Source organism: Periophthalmus magnuspinnatus, chromosome 7 (assembly GCF_009829125.3).
Source record: "Periophthalmus magnuspinnatus isolate fPerMag1 chromosome 7, fPerMag1.2.pri, whole genome shotgun sequence".
NCBI classification, from domain to species: Eukaryota; Metazoa; Chordata; class Actinopteri; order Gobiiformes; family Gobiidae; genus Periophthalmus; species Periophthalmus magnuspinnatus.
In genome coordinates, this window is record NC_047132.1 from 11,446,485 (window position 1) to 11,463,883 (window position 17,399).

At 38.4% G+C, this 17,399-nt stretch overlaps 2 protein-coding genes across 2 annotated transcripts in view; one reads left to right on the forward strand and one right to left on the reverse strand.

Moving 5' to 3' along the window:
- Positions 1–548: 548 nt before the first annotated feature.
- On the reverse strand, positions 549–13,238 carry tspan31 (tetraspanin 31). The gene is made up of 6 exons (XM_033969619.2): positions 13,047–13,238; positions 8,781–8,948; positions 7,783–7,863; positions 6,964–7,098; positions 5,766–5,876; positions 549–5,311 (listed from the first exon to the last, which is right to left on the reverse strand). Exons 1-6 carry the CDS (start codon positions 13,107–13,109, stop codon positions 5,237–5,239), a joined length of 633 nt encoding a protein of 210 aa, XP_033825510.1. The 5' UTR covers positions 13,110–13,238; the 3' UTR covers positions 549–5,236.
- Positions 13,239–15,209: 1,971 nt separating this feature from the next.
- agap2 (ArfGAP with GTPase domain, ankyrin repeat and PH domain 2) overlaps positions 15,210–17,399 on the forward strand; it is a 44,370-nt gene continuing 42,180 nt past the window's right edge. The window contains exon 1 of the mRNA XM_033970207.2: positions 15,210–15,444. Within this exon, the coding sequence (XP_033826098.1) occupies positions 15,282–15,444 (163 nt within the window). The 5' untranslated portion in view covers positions 15,210–15,281. The remainder of the gene's footprint in view (positions 15,445–17,399) is intronic.

Genomic DNA, 17,399 nt, shown 5'->3' on the forward strand with positions numbered 1-17,399 from the left:
TTGTGCATTCATTTGTCTAATTAGAGACAAAAATTAAGACACTCACACACAAAGCTATTCAAGTAAAAGTAAGTACGCAAGTAAAAGTATTGAAGTACCTGTTAAAAAATCTAGAGTAAAAAATAAAACTATTTCACACTATTTCAAGTACTGTTCATTTGTTAAGTGTAAATGTAGTGATATTGATTCAAAATGATTCATATTTTGGTCACAGTCACAATACGAATCCATTTTAGCTTTTTCTTATGAATTTTGTGTATTTTTGCTCAAAGCCAAAGCTTGAACTCGAAAAACCTGAGTCAGGATGTTTCCATGAACATGGTAAAAATAACGCCTCAGATCATATGAAAAGTACTTTTTACTTTTTTGTCCAGTTTAAAAATGTAGTGGAGTAGAAAGTACAGATACTGCTCTCAAATGTACTGAAGTAAAAGTATACACTGTGAAATGTACTTAAGTAAAGTACAGATACATAAAAATTCTACTCTTCTAAGTAGTACAGTACTTTACCTTCCACCAGTAAAAAAAAACAAAACGTACAAATGTTTCCTGGTTCCAATCAAGAGTTTATTTGCAAAACTAAGTCTTGAAAATTGAAATGACATCAAGAAAAAAAACAAGTGCACACAAACGACAGGCGTTGACAGGTGCTGACAGGTACAAATGAGGCGTTCAAAGACGTCTGGAAAAAAATCAGCAGAGAAGACCAGGTCCAGTAAGACTTTAAAACACAGCTCTGGTTAGTTTAAGTTAAAATCATTTCAAAACAAAACACATTTAAAACAAAACATGTGCATTTTACAGCTTAACTTAAATAGATCCAAACATCATTTACAAAGTATTTAACACTGACAGAACAGGTCATTATTACACAACAGAGCCGCACCACAGGCTGAAAAACTAGAACAGACTGTTTTAGACCTGATTTAGACATTTAAAGTCACACTATGTCACTTTTCTGATCCGTGCTTGTCACCATGGAGATTTCGTTTTGCTCCACAGTATGGCATTAAACTTATCCACATCCACTGCAAAGTTTTTTTTCTTAACAGTGCAAAAACCTGAATAAATATGAGATAACTTTAATACCATACTGTGGAACATTCTTTCAAAAGCATCAACATCTCCATGGAGAAAGAAAAGTATTCCATAGTGTGGCTTTAGTTTAGACTTGCATTGTATTTTTTCTGGTTGAGAGTCTGCCATCTGCTTGTAACTATGGAGATGTAATTGCTTTGCCTGGAATGTTCCACAGTGTGGCATTAAACATCTCCATGTCCACTGACACAAGCAAGTGATACAAAAACTTGTAATGGAATAAATGCAAGATCGGTTTAATGTCATACTGTGGAACATTCTAGGCAAAGCAATAACATCTCTATTTGGACCCTCGGTTTGGTTAAAGTTTGAATTTTTACACGATTTCATTCATATTTAATAAGTAAATCACTACACCAAAATTAAAATATTGCAAAATTTAGTGATAGGGATTTTCATAATAATGATTTCATCTAAGATTTTTCTGATATTGTGCAGCTCCATTTCACAACTTTAACAAAAATATAATAAAGGACAAAATTAAAATTGCAAAGACTGAACATGTGAATACTACTGAAACAGGCAGATCATTTTGGCCAGATGCCCTCCAAAAATTTAACAAAAAACCAAACAAAATAATAAAAATACGTCTGATTTTAATGTTGTCCCATTTACACAATCGTATGCTAGCTATGTGTTATCTAATGTATTACTCGCAAAGTCTTAGATAAGTCACAACACTGAAAACCATAGTTGGATTAGGAATCACATTTCTAAAAGTGGAACTACATGGCAAAAAGAAGTTAAAAGAAGCAATATTTACAAGACAGCAGTCGTTTGGCATTCCCATGTGTGTACTGTAAGAATGGCTCAGTTAAATTTAAAGGCCCTGGACCCAAAGTTGAACCGTGACGTGAGGGCCCATATTACGCCGTGTCCTGAGCTGTTACAATGTTGTTTCTTCATCACAAACAGACCTGGAGTTGTGTTTTGTTTCATTCACACGTGTTTAGTGCTCTGTTGTGTTTCTAAACTCCACACACCTTCACTAGAATCATTCAGCCAATCTCTGCTGAACTAAAGGTAAAAGGAGCAGTTAAATTGAAAACTACCACTACGTGACATCACAAGGTGGAACAAAGCATTTTGAGCTTTAGCGATGTAGAGAGACTAATAATAAAATGTTACTCAAACATGTGTGAACAAAACAAAACACAACTCCAGGTCTGTTTTTGAGGAGGTAACAACATTATAACATGACTTAAAGCTCAAGAGTCACTTTTGCGTAATATAGAACCTTTAAAGTGCAGACGACAGGTTTCTGATTTGGTTTGGTGAGATGGTTCCTGTGGTAAATATTTATCATAATTTTACACCAACCAAATTATATCTACTTTGTAATTTACACAAGTTTTGACCCTTGTTTACATTATGGTTGCTGGGGAACAGTTATTACTTCTCCATGTGTCCAACCAGGAAGTAAGTTATTAAAAATCTTACCTGTTTATGCCAGTTTATAATTTTAATGTAATCATGTTGGTTTTGCTTTAGTGCAATGAGCAGTCTAACCTGTCACATGCACTTTAAGTTTTGTTGAACCATGAGAGAGAAACAAAATGTCTTGGTTCCACATGGTTCTCATCCAACACTCATAAATGGACAAAAGGGGGTCATACCTTGTTTGTTTATGGTTCTCATCCAATAAAATGTCAATTAATATGCATAAATGACATCATACAGTCTCATTTTGGGGTGTTTTCCTGAGCTAGAACTAAGAATAAAATCAGGTACAGGGCCTTTAACAATTGGAATTATAATATTTAATCTTAAAAACCTCCGCTAACAGAGTCACCATGATGAAGACTTCAAATATGTGGGTCATTTTATGTGGTCATTTTGAGACTTTTTGGCCCCAAGAACCAGGACTAGACCGAGGTTAGACCAGGAACTAGACCAGGACTAAATCATAAGAAATCCAGGACTGAACCAGGTCTAAGTCAGGTAAACAGACTAGACCAGGACTACAAGACCATAACTCAGTGAACCAACTAAGGCCTAAACCAGGACCAAACCAGCTCTAAATCCAGAACTAAACCAGGACAGAACTAGGTCTAACCCCAGACTGGACCTGCTATAAATTCAGGACTAAACCAGGTCCAAATCCGGACTACACCATAACTGACTGAACCAACCAAGGACTAAACCAGAACAAAACCATCAGTTCATCCAAGACTAAACCAGAATTAACCCAAGAGGACTTAACAAGTCTAAACCAGAACTAAACCAGAACTAAACCAGGATTGAATCAGAACTAGACCAAGCTTATACAAATACTAAACCAGGTCTAAATCAGGTCTAAACCAGGAATGAGGAAACCGCTTGACTCAGAACACACCCAGTTCAAATCCAGGTTAGAGTTTCTCTTTGGAATTGTATATTTTGCACATGATCGCAAAATTAGTTTTTTCTTTCCATAATTTAAAAACATAAATACGTTTGAATCCACTTTTTATTTGAGAATGGGGACCAGGTCAGCGGAGGTCATAGTCTAACTCCTTCCTTAACACCGTTTTTTTGCGCGTTACTAAATACAAAACAATGGAAAACTGCCTTTGTTTTACATTTTCTGTCTAATATTTTAGCCCTGAATTCGCGTTGGTCATGTGATCTACAGCTTTAACTACACTGAATAAAACATGGCACCAATGAGACGAGGTTTAAAAGCCCCATATTATGCTAACTAGCTCCATTTAAAATTATGCCAACTTTAAATACTGTATCTCAGAAATGCCTCAATGCCTTGGTTCACATAAAAGGAGCACAGTAACTTTCCTGTCTCGTCTCAAAGGAGTTAGTTGGAATGTTCCTCAGTATAGTATTAAACGCATTAATTGCACATGGTTTTATAGCTCAAAAATAACTTGAAAAACATGCTTTCTTACTGTGAACGGGGTCGCCTCCCCACAGATCTGACCTGTAACTTTGCAACCTCACTTAGGCAATTGTGTATACGGAGACAGATGAGCTAAATATTGTACTGTGGAACATTCCAGGCAAAGCAATAACATCTCCATGGAGACAACCAGGTGGTGGACCCTTCACCAGAAAAGTTACACGGTGCGTCTTTAAATTTGTTGATGCACAGTTCCAACAGAGGCACTAGGACTGCATCTGTTGGCGTATTGAAAAGGTTAGTAGTTTTCATGAAGCTAAAAACAACTAAACTAAAAATACTGCTAAACTGAAGGATAACTGAGCGCTGACATGATTGGAACACGTCCACTGAAGGTCAATAGTCTTTAAAAACATGGAGGCGCTTCATAGATTACAACTTCCCATCTATAGTACACAAGAGTATGGAGGATTCTTGAAACAAAACGCTACTCCATGTATGGGTTGCTTTCATGTCATGGTTTCAGATGGAGGGCGGGGTCTATATAACTATGGGGGAATTCACTGTTTTGGAAAGAAGTCTCCAAACTTCTGATCCACAAATGTTGGACCTTAGTTATTTTTTTGAGATCGGCTTCACAAACTTGTCATCATATTAGTATTTTATGGCTTAAAGTCCTTTCAACTCAACTCTTCAGGGTTGAATAATGGCACCACTTTCTGAAGACGTTGAACCTTTTGTTTCATGTGGATAGGCTCAGTAATTATAGAGATAGTAACCATAAACCAGGTCAACGCATCTGTAATCTGACAGTTAAACAGCAAATCCCACCATAGAATTCTGACCCGTCTCCAGCGCTGTTTAACCTACAGTGATTAAACTATGTTGTGATGGAACACAAATGCAACCTTAGTGAGGAAACTACATTAAAACATGATTAAAACCTTCAAAAAGTTAGCATAATATAGGCCCTTTAGCTGTAACCATAGACACTTTTCTTAGCCATTTGGTACCACACATGCTAAAACCTCTTAAGCAACGAGGACGGAGATACTCAAATCAAGGCTGCTTTAATACCGTGAGCTGAATTCTTGGTATAACAGGATCCTTTCATGCAGAAGCACTTCTCCTCTTGCAGTTTTTGGACAAAGTGCGGTGGCGTCCCTTAGTTTCTGGTCCAGTTTTTTGCAGGTTTCTTTGCCCATTCAGGTGGAATTGTTGAGCTAAAGCGTGTACCTCTGCTCGTGTGTTACCAGTGTAAAGTGTATGGGGGTTGAATAGGGGTGAAGGGGGGTCGGATGGGGACTATAGGAATGCACTAGGGTTGGCGCGAGGATCCTTCTGGTTTCTGTAGCGCACAGCAAGCCACACTCCCAAGATCTGACAATGAAACACACAAAAGGAGGAGTGTAAGATAAACCAGACATGAACAGGGCTGTACCACAGACTGTATAAGTGGACTAAGTGAGTGTGACGTCACCCAGTGTTCGGCTCTAGTCAAATGAAGCTCATCAAGGCTAACAGTTATATTTGGAACTCCAACCACAAGTATCATTGCAACCAAAGAGCCAATTTGAAGGCAACTCCCCTTCCCACCCGCACAGCTGGTTTAGCAGGGAGCAAGCGCTTAGCAACACTGTCAATCAAACCTGTTGCTAACGCTAACGCGACCCTGGGAAAGAAGGTGTCCGATTTGAATGTTCACATCTTGATATACAGACACAAAATTGAATAACATTAGTCTACTTCTTTATACTATGTAGTATCGGACTGGTTTTGGTATCGGCGAGGACACTAATTATCGATATCAGATTGTTGTCCAGGTGACACCGACCTCTGTGAAACTGAAGAACAGTCCAACTCCTCCCAGGATCTTCAGAGCTTCTGTGGCGTGGTTCAACATCTTCACTCCACAGGTCACACAGTTGTTGTCCGTTTTACACAACTGCAGGAGACAGTTATACAACATTTACTCTTACACACTGTGAAACTGTATGAAGTACAAACATTCTGGGACATTCTGGGCCAATAGGTAATCAGATCTTCCCATTATGTGCATTTATTACCCAAACCCTGAACTGACTTTAAAAGGTCCTATACTACGCTAAATGAATTATTGTGAGCATGTTATAATGCTGTTACTCCCTCAAAAACACACCTGGAGTTGTGTTTTGTTTCATTCACACATGTCAGAGCATCCTTTTATTATTAGTCTGTCTACATCTCCAGAGCACAAAATACTCTGTTCCACATTGTGATGTCATGAAGTGCTAGTTTACAAGTTAACAGCAACACCTTTTAACTTTTGTTCAGTAGAGATGGGCAATTCCAGAGCTAACAAAACACAGTGGAGAACTTCCTGTATTACCACAAGACATCACAAGGTGGAAAAACACAACTCCAGGTCTGTTTGTGATGAGGAAATAACATTATAACATAGATCAGAAAATAGCGTAATATGGGCCCTTTAAAGGTAATTCTGAGGTTTTTGAATTTGTTCCTATGTGGTTTTAAACTACAAATGCCAAATAAACTAAACTGATATTCTAGTACAGGGTCATGTTAATGCTTATAGCCCCTTTCACAAAACTCAAATCACTTTAAAAACATTGTTCATTCACTCCACACTTGATGGAGGCAAACTTCTATTGTAGCCACAGCCACCCTGGAGAACAATGACAGTGAGGCTGCCAATTTGTGCCTCTCAAACACCACACTACTAGGAAAACTGGAAGAAGTATCTTGCTTAATGACACAAGGACAACGTCTAGTTGCTGCCCCCTGTGGCACCCGGTTTTCCCAGCGGTCTCCCATCCAAGCACTAACCAGACCCATTCCTACAAGATCAGCGATTCTTATTGTGGTTTGGCTTTTCAAACAGATTAATCGGGATCAGACTTGGACAGCAGTGACAGCGTTGTTGGTACTGATGGTTTAATTCCTGATACATTCCTCTATTTATTTGTTAACTCATTTTAATTTTTTGGTCCTCCATTAAAATATTTTTCAAAGTGATGATCTGATGGACTCACGGCAGGACAGCTGGTGTAGTCCATGTCGAAGGAAGAGCTGGAGTTCTTAAAGAGCCCGCAACAGTTGAGCTGCGTCTCCAGGTCCATGCGTGTTTTACTCTCAATTAGGTTCCACGCTGAGCTCAGCAGTGCCTCCTGTGGTCAAAAGAGAAACAAGACAGTATGGGATTATTGGGGGTAAACGTACTGTCATATTGTGTAATTAAAGGTTCTATATTACTCAGATGTGAGTCTTGTGAGCTTTTAGCCACCATGTTATAATGTCACCTCCTCAAATACAGACCTGGAGTTGTGTTTTGTTTCACTCACACATGTTTGAGTAACACTTTATTATTAGTCTGTCTACATCTCCCAAGCTCAACATGCTCTGTTTCACCTTCTGATGTCATATAGTGGTAGATTTCAAGTTTTCAAGTCAACAGCTACCTTCAGCAGAGACTGGCAATTCCAGGACTGAAGCTATCCAAATGATTCAAGTGAAGGTGTATGGAGTTTAAAAACACAGTGAAGCACTTTCTGTATCACCACTTAATGACATCACAAGGTGGAACAGAGTGTTTTCACTTTGAGAGAAGAGCTAAATATGCAGGGTTTGTGTGTTAAACATGTGAATGAAAAAACACAAAACAAAAACACAACTCCAGGTCTGTCTGTGATGAGGAAACAACATTATAACATATGGGCCCTTTAATGTATCAATGCTTGTAACTAGTAAAACGGTCATCTACTAAAATAAGTGCATACAGGTTTACACTTCTTCCAAGCACAAACACACTCTTGTAATGTAATATAATGTAACTACAGAGGAACGTCCCTTACCTGCTGCCCGCGGTTCATGGCCAAACAGGAACAAGAAACTCCAAATTGAAACAGAAACACAATGAACAGAATCACCATGTACTGGAGAAGGTGGTTAAGGAGCTCATTCACATATTCTAGCCCATTCTAGTTGAGCAGTAAACACTCATCAAGAAGGGCTTTGAGGTTTGACTGTGGGCAGGACCTTCTGTGTGTGGAGTTTGCATGTTCTGTCCATCCTTGTATAGGTGTCCTCTGGGTACCACTAAAATCATGTACCAAAGAGTTCCCTCTGGGGCCAGGACTCCCGTGAAAGAAACCTAATGTCTGTTAAAGTATCCTACAAGTCTGCAAAGCGCCCATGGCCACTTGCTATTGGAATGCAGCGGCTAACGTGTTAGCCATGTCCATTATGTGCACAGTCTATGGTATAAGCTTGATACAAACTTGATACAAAAAGAAATTACAATTTCTTCAATACTAGATTCACTGTGATTAATCAAATAATTAGTTTGAACTCTTTTGTTATTCCCCGATGTCATAAACCAATGAGAAGACTGCTGACTGAAGCTACAGGCTTATTCAAACACTGGCAAAAGAAATACAAGCACAAAACCAATGTCTTTTTGGCACTGTAACATTTGTCTTGCCCCAGTACAACTCTTGAAGCCAAAATAAGCTTCTGCTGTGTGCATCTAATTTTAAAGTGTTTTATTGTCCAAGACTGATTAGCATGCTAGTTGTTGTTAGCATTTCCTATTGTTTACAGTTTCTGTTTAGCATTAACATGACAACAAAACTCATGATAAAACTCTGGTAAACTGGTAATAATAATTATGCTCAGAATGCATAAAGTAAGTGAAACACAACTAGACAACTGCAAACCATTTAGAATAAACTTTCTGTTTTTCATGTTTTTAAGACAGAATTAGGTACAAATTAGGTACAGCGTCTTCAAATATGTTTGTTCTCTCATATATACATTTCATATATCTGTCAGAGACAGGTCCAAAGGATACAAAGAAGAGCATAACTTGGTGGTGGTGAATTGCACCAATCAACCCCACGATGGCGATGAGGAGCAGGAAGAATCCCACCGCGATCACGCCTCCAATGATGTGGATACTGGAGACCAGACCGAAGCCTTTTCCCCAGGCCGCTACTCCAATCAGCAGCAGACCCACCAGCTACAAGGAGAGGAGAGAGGAGAGAGGAGAGAGGTAAGGAGGGAGAAGGAGAGGGGGAGCCGAGAAGGATGAGAATAGGTGGGATAGAGGAGATGAAATGAGGAGAGGAGGAAGGGGGTAGAGAAGGAGGAGAGGAAGAGGGCGAGACGGATGAGAATGGAGGGGTAACCAACCATTACTATAAGATCTAAAAACTACTTTAAACAGACAAAAAAATTAAAGCTGTTGAAATAGCCAATTCAATGTGTGTTTGAATAGGAGGATTCTACTACATTTAAAGTGCAGATCATTTTACAGTGGGGTGAAAGTCTAGTTAGAGCGCTCATCATTACCTCAAAGGTTGTAGGTTCAAATCCAGCTCAAACAAGTGTATATTGTTGTTGTATCTTTGAACAAGACACCTCACCTATGTTGCCCAATGTGGCATATGAGTGAGTGGTGCTAATCAGCTGATCTTGTCACTGATATCTATGCCATATGCTAGTTGTGCCCCTTGGCCATTTTAAGTTTGGTTTAATGTTACAATCCAAATGATGAGCTGGAGTATGCTTGAATCATAGACTGTATAAAGAAGTAGACTAACTGAGAGTGATGTCATTCACAGCATTCAGCTCCAGTCAAATGAAGCTCATCGAAGCGAGAAGTTACAGGGGACAATTTGGAGCAGAGTTCCATATTTGGAATTCTGACTATGAGTATCATAGCAACCAAAGAGCCAATCCAGAGTGAGCCCGAAGCACACCCATGATCACTTCTTATCTGGAATATGAAAGCCAGCAGTTTAGCTATGTCCATTTATATACAATCTGTGAATTGAATATTACAACTTCCTCTTGTTGTTGTGGTCTCGAAACAGTAAGTGGTTTCAATGATACTGCACTTTTCTATGTCTAGACAAAGTACTTCAGGGTCACTACAGCCAGGAGATGAGGCGATGACTAATGTTTTGAGCTCTGGAAGAAAGACTGACCAAATATGTTGGACAACTGAAAGTGGAATTAAACAAAACAGAGCCCATGCTACTGTTTTCTGATATATGTTCTAATGTTGTTTCCTCATCACAGACCTGCAGTTGTGTTTTGTTTCATTAACACATGTTTAACACACAAACATTGCATATTTAGGCTGAGTTCTTCTCTCAAACAAAAAATCACTCTGTTCCACTTTGTGATGTCATATGTTAATACCGGAAGTGCTCCACTGTGTTTTTAAACTCCATACAACCATCCATTTTCTTCCAATTATCCAGGGCCACGTTGTGGGGGGCAACAGTCTAAGCAGGGACTCCAAGACTTCCTTCAACCCAGACATGTCCTCCAGCGGGACTCTGAGGCGTTACCAGGCCAGCTGAGAGACATAGTCCTTCCAGCGAGTCCTGGAGCTTCCCCGGGGCCTCCTCCCGGTGGGACATGCCCTTAGGGAGGCATCCTGACCAGGTGCCAGAGCCACCACAGCTGACTCCTCTCGACGTGGAGGAACAGCAGGTCTACTCTGAGCTCCTCCCGTGTGACTGCGCTCCCAGCCACCCTGCCGGGGAAGCCCATTTCGGCTCCATACAAATCCACTAGAATTATTTGGATAATTTCAGGCTTGGAAATGCCAATCTCTATTGAACTAAAAGGTTAAAAGTAGCTGTTAACTTGAAAACTACCACTTCATGACATCACAACAGAGGTGGAACAGAGCATTTTGAGCTTTGAAGATATAGTCAGACTAATAAACCAGGACTACTCAAACATGTGTGAATGAAACAAAACAACTCCAGGTATGTTTTTGTGGAGGTAAGAGAATTATAACATGGCTTAAAGCTCAAGAGAGTCAATTTTGCATAATATAGGACCTTTAAGGCTTATCAGAATACATAATCATGTGTTGAAGCCTGATTTTCTGCTCCTCTAGCTCCGCAGTGACTCAAGTCTTGCATGACACAGGCCTCTCTCAGAGAAGAGGTCTGTTACATCAGAGTCAGACTGGGGCCAGAGCTGGACCAGGGACAAACACACGTAATTATGCATCAATACAGTTCTACCAAGAGGAGGCCATCCTTATATCGACGCCAATACTGCAAAATTTGCAGAATTGGATATCGGCTTCCAAATCTTGGTTGGACATATAAATCAATGTAATAAGTCTATAGACTTAAACTGGCCCAGAAAGTCTCTGAATTTTTATTTACACAATTTTTATTTTCACATTATTAATTTAAGTTGTTCTGTTGTTACTTGAGGGATAAATAACGTAACACATTAGGATCAGTTATGTCTTATTTTATTTTTGTTTTAAGGAAATAAATGCTGTTTTCAGTCTCCGTACTGATATTGGTTGATATCAGGAATCGGCAGATGCTAGGAGCTACAGCATCGAAATCGGTATTTGAACTGAAAAAGCTGGTTCTCTAGTAATCTAATTTATATAGTATTATAAGCACCGAAACTGTTCCTCTAGTATTGTTCAGCTGCTCTACACACCCTCTATGGTCAGTTTAAACAACACACTGATTTACTCAGGTATCACTGATTAGTGTCATAGGGGGTGTTCTACATCTATCTCTACTGGCACAATGTTCATCAGTTACAATGATGACGCAACACAGGCATTAGCAAACGGAGACAAAAAAGTTTTTAAAATAGTCTGAAAGCTCAAGAAAAAACGCAAAATGAAATTAAGCAACACTTTTTCTGGAGCCTGTGATCAATACGAGTGTTCATGTTTCTGTTTAGATATTTGATTTTCAACAAAAAGGTGAGAGTGACTAAATGAAAAACTGTTGGCTAATGGTAGCTATAGCTTGTGATTTGTAATTTGTGTCTGAGACTTGTTTAACAGCACAAATCAGTTCACCTTTTATAGTTCCCACTAAGTCAGCTCTTTCTGGTCAGATTGTTTTAAAATAAAGCTCAGCTTAAAGTCTAACTTACGTGACAGAGCTTCAGACAGAGTAGAGCTTAGAATGTTGACAGCAGCTGCAAAGTATCCTTATCACAATTGTTGTCCTGTGTTAAATTCAATGCAGACCATGGTCTAGCATTAAAACAATTAAAATGACAGCAAGAAGAGTTGATTAAAAACAAAATGAACAGACACGTCCGGTCATGTGTAATCGTCCATACAAGGTATGAAATATTTTTGCATTGTTGTGGTTGCGGTACTTCAACCTCACCCAAAACATTTATAAACACATTTGACCAGATTTCTCAGATAAACCACACATTTTTTTTTTTTTTTTGGTAAATATTGCCATGACCCACTTCTATGTAATTATTGTAAAGTTAAGAGATTGTAAATAAAGGATGAGACTAGTAAGAGCTGAGCGAGCGAGTAGTTCAACTCGGATACTTGGGTTAAGTTGTAAAATAAATGTTGTAAAATGAATGGTATTATCCAGAAAAAGCCATCTAGGTCCACAAAACCCTTTAATCTCTAAACTGTTCTTTGTGTCGCACCACATTCAAATCTTAATGAGTAAATAATCGATTAATAATCCTATATTGCAACTAAAGAAGCAATATTCCAGGAAAACAAAATCAAAACGTCTTGACGATCACTATAATAACAACAACAATTACACAGGCCCACATGTCGCACACAAAATTATTGCTTGAATCATAATTTTCCATTTTCTTTTTACCATTTCTAGAAGGTTTGGTGTCTATGTATTTTTGTTTGGTCAGCAGACTACGTGTTGACACTTCACATGACTACCACAGCTAACATAAGATTAGCCGCACTAGATTTAGTATCATCACAGCAAATCTATAAGTACTGACAACTACACCACTCTACAGTTAGCAGTAGTATCTCTACGGTGTTAAAACACATCAACATTGCACAATAGGGTCGTCACAGCTGAGAGCTAGCACAATCATTAGCATGCTACTTTCAAGCAAAGCCACAAAAATCAACGTAGCTAGCTCTGTTACGTCTCTAAATTATAATATATGAACACAGATTTCCTCATACATACATACCAGGGATCAGTCTGCTCTGCTGCGTGTGAGGTAAACGTAAAATCGTGTTCAAATCGTGAAAGAATGAAGCCTTTGCCAATGCTAACTATGCTAATGTCGCTAGCTCCACTTGATGCACGCTTTCGCTTACCATATAGACCACGTTGAGAGAGCAGAGCGCATTTTTCGAGCAGGTGAAGCCCCCGCAGACCATGTTTGAACCCCGCAGTGTCCGGTCCGGTCCCGTGCCGTGGCGAAAGCCGGTATTTGGGTGAGTTTTTCCTCCGAAGACTGAGAGACTAAAGCGCTGTAGTAGCCGCTGCTGTCGGCGCGAGGCGTGTCTGACTCTGATGACGTCAAACACACGCCATGCATAAAAAGGCAGAAAAAAAAACATTTAATGGAAAATAACTCGAATTAGAAAACATTACAGGCTGCTTACTTTTGTAGTTAACCTTTCATCACAAGGTGGACCAGAGTGTTTTCAGTTTGAGAGAAGAACTCAGCGTAAATATGCGAGTTTGTTTGTGTGTTAAACGTGTGAATGAAACAAAACACAACTCCAGGTATGTTTGTGACGAGGAAACAACATTATAAAATGTATTTAATTACAGAATCAGAGCAAGTGTGAATACTTTAATGCAGAGTTGCACATAAATTATATTGTAAAGACTCCACGTAGTAATTTAAATGAGCTTTATATTTGTGTCTCCGTTTATGTAGGCCTAAAGCTACACATGCACAAGATCTAAGAGTGATGTTTTCTATTTTTCTCACTAAGTCTGTGCAGTTTAAAGTCTAAATTGTGTTTGAGTAACTGTACCGGAATTAGTATTCTGAATATGTATTCTCGGTACATGTATTCAGTTACTTCCCCACACTGAACATAGATCAGAAAATAGTGTAATATGACCATTTAAAGTGTCATCTATGTAATTTAAAGGTACAATATGTAATTTAAAGGTACAGTATGTAATTTAAAGGTACATGCATGATTCCAAGGAAATAGAAAGTTAAAATTATACTTCAGAACAGTAGATAAGTAAATAAGTAGATGTGTTTTATGCCATACAGAGGAACAACATGGAAACAAGCAGGAAGCCTTTTTTTTAAACAAAATCACCACCATTAGAGATAAATTAAACAAAATGACTCCTACAGTTAGTACTGAGCAAGCCCAGGCTGTAAAACTACTGTCCCTTATAAATCCACCAGTGATACCACACAGGTGTACTGCTGTCAGCCAAGCAGAGATAACTTCAACCATTATGTTCTCTAAAACATCAACTTGTATGTTAGACCCTATTCCAAGCAGACTCCCCAAAGAATTCCCCCCTCTAATTATCGATCCTATCCTTAATATAACAAATACCTCATTAGAAAATGGCTATGTCCCCCAGTCCTTCAAATATGCAGTGATTAAACCGCTTCTGAAAAAAACCTAATCTTGAACCTGATTTATTAGCCAATTATAGCCCCATCTCTAATCGTCCTTTTGTCTCTAAAATCCTTGAAAGAGTTGTAATTAAGCAGCTTTGTCGCCACCTACAGGCTAATAATTCATTTGAAGTTTTTCAATCAGGATTCGGAGCTCACCACAGCACAGAAACGGCACTACTCAAAGTCACAAATGAATTAGTTTATTGCTGCCGACAATGGACTGGTCTCATTCCTGGTTCTGTTAGACCTCAGTGTGGAGTTTGGTACCATCGATCACCACACTCTACTGCAGAGATTAGACTGTGACATAGGTGTCAGAGGGGCAGCTGTGGCCTCAACTGGTTTAAATCCTACTTATCTGATGGGTATCAGTTTGTTTATGTAAACCAGAGCTCCTCGTCGTGTTCTAAGGTAGTCTATGGTGTGCCTCAAGGTTCTGTAGTCGGTCCAATCATGTTATATGCTGTTGTTAGGTAATATCTTCAGAAAACATGGCATTAACTGAGGACACACAGCTGTACAAACTTAGTGCCTGTGTGAAGGACATAAGGAGCCTAGATTTTGTGTAATATAGGACCTTTAATGTGAAATCACCATCATGACAATAATATAAAATATGTATTGTCATTGTCAAAAGTGAGTACTAGATAACATTACACATTTATATAAAGGTGAGATGTATAAATAACAAATACAACTTTAAGTATGTTAATTTTTCTGATAGACTCATGTCAGCACATTTACTGAGCTGAAGTTACATAGCCACTGACGAGAATCTAATTTGCAAAAAGGAAGTGAAGTCAGTTATGTTTGAACCTGCAGAGGAAGGCTGTGGTTTTAAACGAGAAAGACACTGTTTGCTAAGCCGTCTCCAACTCTCTACATTTAAAAAATATAAGATCAAATGGGATGAAAGCACGATAATTTTGTGGATTTTTGAGTCAGGATGGGCAGCAGCGGCAAATCTGCGAACTCCACGGCGATAAAGGCAGAGATCAAGAGACACGAAGGACTTCAGAGTGCAATCAACCGTTTGAGCAAACAGTTTGAGAGGGTTAGCGACCCACAGCTACGGTCAGGCCTCAAAGTCTACCTGCACAGCATCCAAGGTAAGAAATAACTATAAGAACTATAACCATACTATTACTTCAGCTTTCAGATTACATCACAACATTCTATAGGCCAATTATCTTTAATACAGATCAGGGCAATATTTCATGCTAGGATTGTTAAAAGTATTGAAAATCTGATACTAATCGATTCTAAAACTAATATTCAAACTAGAGACTCATTTGAAGTATTGATAACAGTTTAAATGTCATTTTGAGCTGCATCTGAACAAATGTAAGACCTCATGATAACATATTTGACATATGTTGTAAAATTAAATTGAAAATGTATCTTCATATATATATATAATATTTTTACTATGACTTTCATTCAGAAAATGAACCTTAAATGTGCAATATGGTGGTGGAGTATGGCTGCACCATTTGGGAAAAAAAAAATCTACTGCAGTTTTAGATTTTCGATTCAATTTGCGATTTATGTTTTAATAATATGACTGTGTTCAAAATTCACATTTCAGAACATGTTTGTAGACTAAACTAAACTACTAAACTAACTAACAACTAAACTACAGGGTTAGCAGTGTTATGCACAATACAGAGACATGGAGACACAGGGAGGGCATCTGACACACCGGTACGTAGCAGTTTTTATGCAGAATAAGATCATTTCTTGTTTGTGGAGGAAATGGTGGTTCTTCAAAAACTGCAGCCTTTATGGTTTGCAAATTGTGTTCATTCAAAGTACTGTGGCGATTCTATTGTATTGCCTGGAATGTTCCACAGTATGGCATTAGACTTATGTACCTCCATGGAGAAATGTAGGGGATACTGCCAGGCCAAGTTAGAGGTCAGATCTGTGGTGATACAAGCCCCACTTACAGTATAAATGTATGTTTTTCAATGTATTTTTACCAATAAAACTCCTGAAACATTCCAGGCAAAGCAGACACATCTGCATGGCGACGTAGCCCTCACCAAAAAGTTACATAATGCACCTTTAAAATACCACATATTTAGACTAGTTTAGATTTAATCACCTCAGATGTGTTTAAGTATCTGACAAATGTGAATGGACTGTACAGTTACCCTAAAAATGCAGAAACTGATACTCTTGTTTGAAAGATTACAGCAGTTTGTTCCAGTTTTATTTTTAATCTGCTCTTTTTGAAACATTTTGAGATAGTTTTGTTATTCCTAAATATGTATTCAGTATTCAAATTTTGTATATCATCAAAACAACATTCAAACTACACTTTAATTACACTAAAGGGACCTATATTATTCAAAACTGACTCTTGTGAGCTCTTATCCATGTTATAATGCTGTTACCTCATCAAAAACATACCTGGAGTTGTGTTTTGATTCACACGTTTGAGTAATACTTTATTATTAGCCCGTCTATGTCTCCAAAGCCCAAAACACTCTGCTCCACATTGTGATGTCATGTAGTGGTAGTTTCCAAGTTATCAGCTCCTTTTACCTTTAGTTCCGAAGAGATTGGCAATTCCAGAGCAGAAATCATCCACATGATTCGAGTGAATGTGTATGGAGTTTAAAAACAAAGAGGAGCACTTCCTGTATCACCACATGACATCACAAGGTGCAATGGAGTTTAAGAGCCCAGCCTAAATATGCAGGGTTTGTGTGTTAAACATGTGTGAACACACGAACGAAACACAGCTCCAGGTCTGTTTGTGATGAGGAAACATTATAACATAGATAAAAAATAGTGTTTATTATTATTAATTATAAGTAGAAGAAATAAATGTAAAGCTATATTTGTATACTTTGTATATTTTAGCTCATACTGCAGATGTGTAGTAGGGTGTGTGTGATAGTACAAAGTGATTGAGAGCTTGTACTTCCTGTCTCTGTGTCTCTGAGAGGAAGTCACTCTGAGGCGTCTGGGTCTTCTGGTCGTGCAGTTCATCTTATAGAATTTTATAATGTAAATGTGTCATATAAAAGACAGGGTTAAATAAAACGAGTGAGTG

What these genes read in the sequence shown, in the direction of transcription:
- tspan31 (XM_033969619.2), bottom strand. Translation starts at nt 13,109, where the DNA reads ATGGTCTGCGGGGGCTTCACCTGCTCGAAAAATGCGCTCTGCTCTCTC. An exon ending in CTCTCAACGTGGTCTATATG is followed by an intron (nt 8,949 to 13,046) that starts GTAAGCGAAAGC and finishes CTCTCCTTGTAG; the next exon opens with CTGGTGGGTCTGCTGCTGAT. An exon ending in TGTTCTTCAGTTTCACAGAG is followed by an intron (nt 5,312 to 5,765) that starts GTCGGTGTCACC and finishes TTTCATTGTCAG; the next exon opens with ATCTTGGGAGTGTGGCTTGC.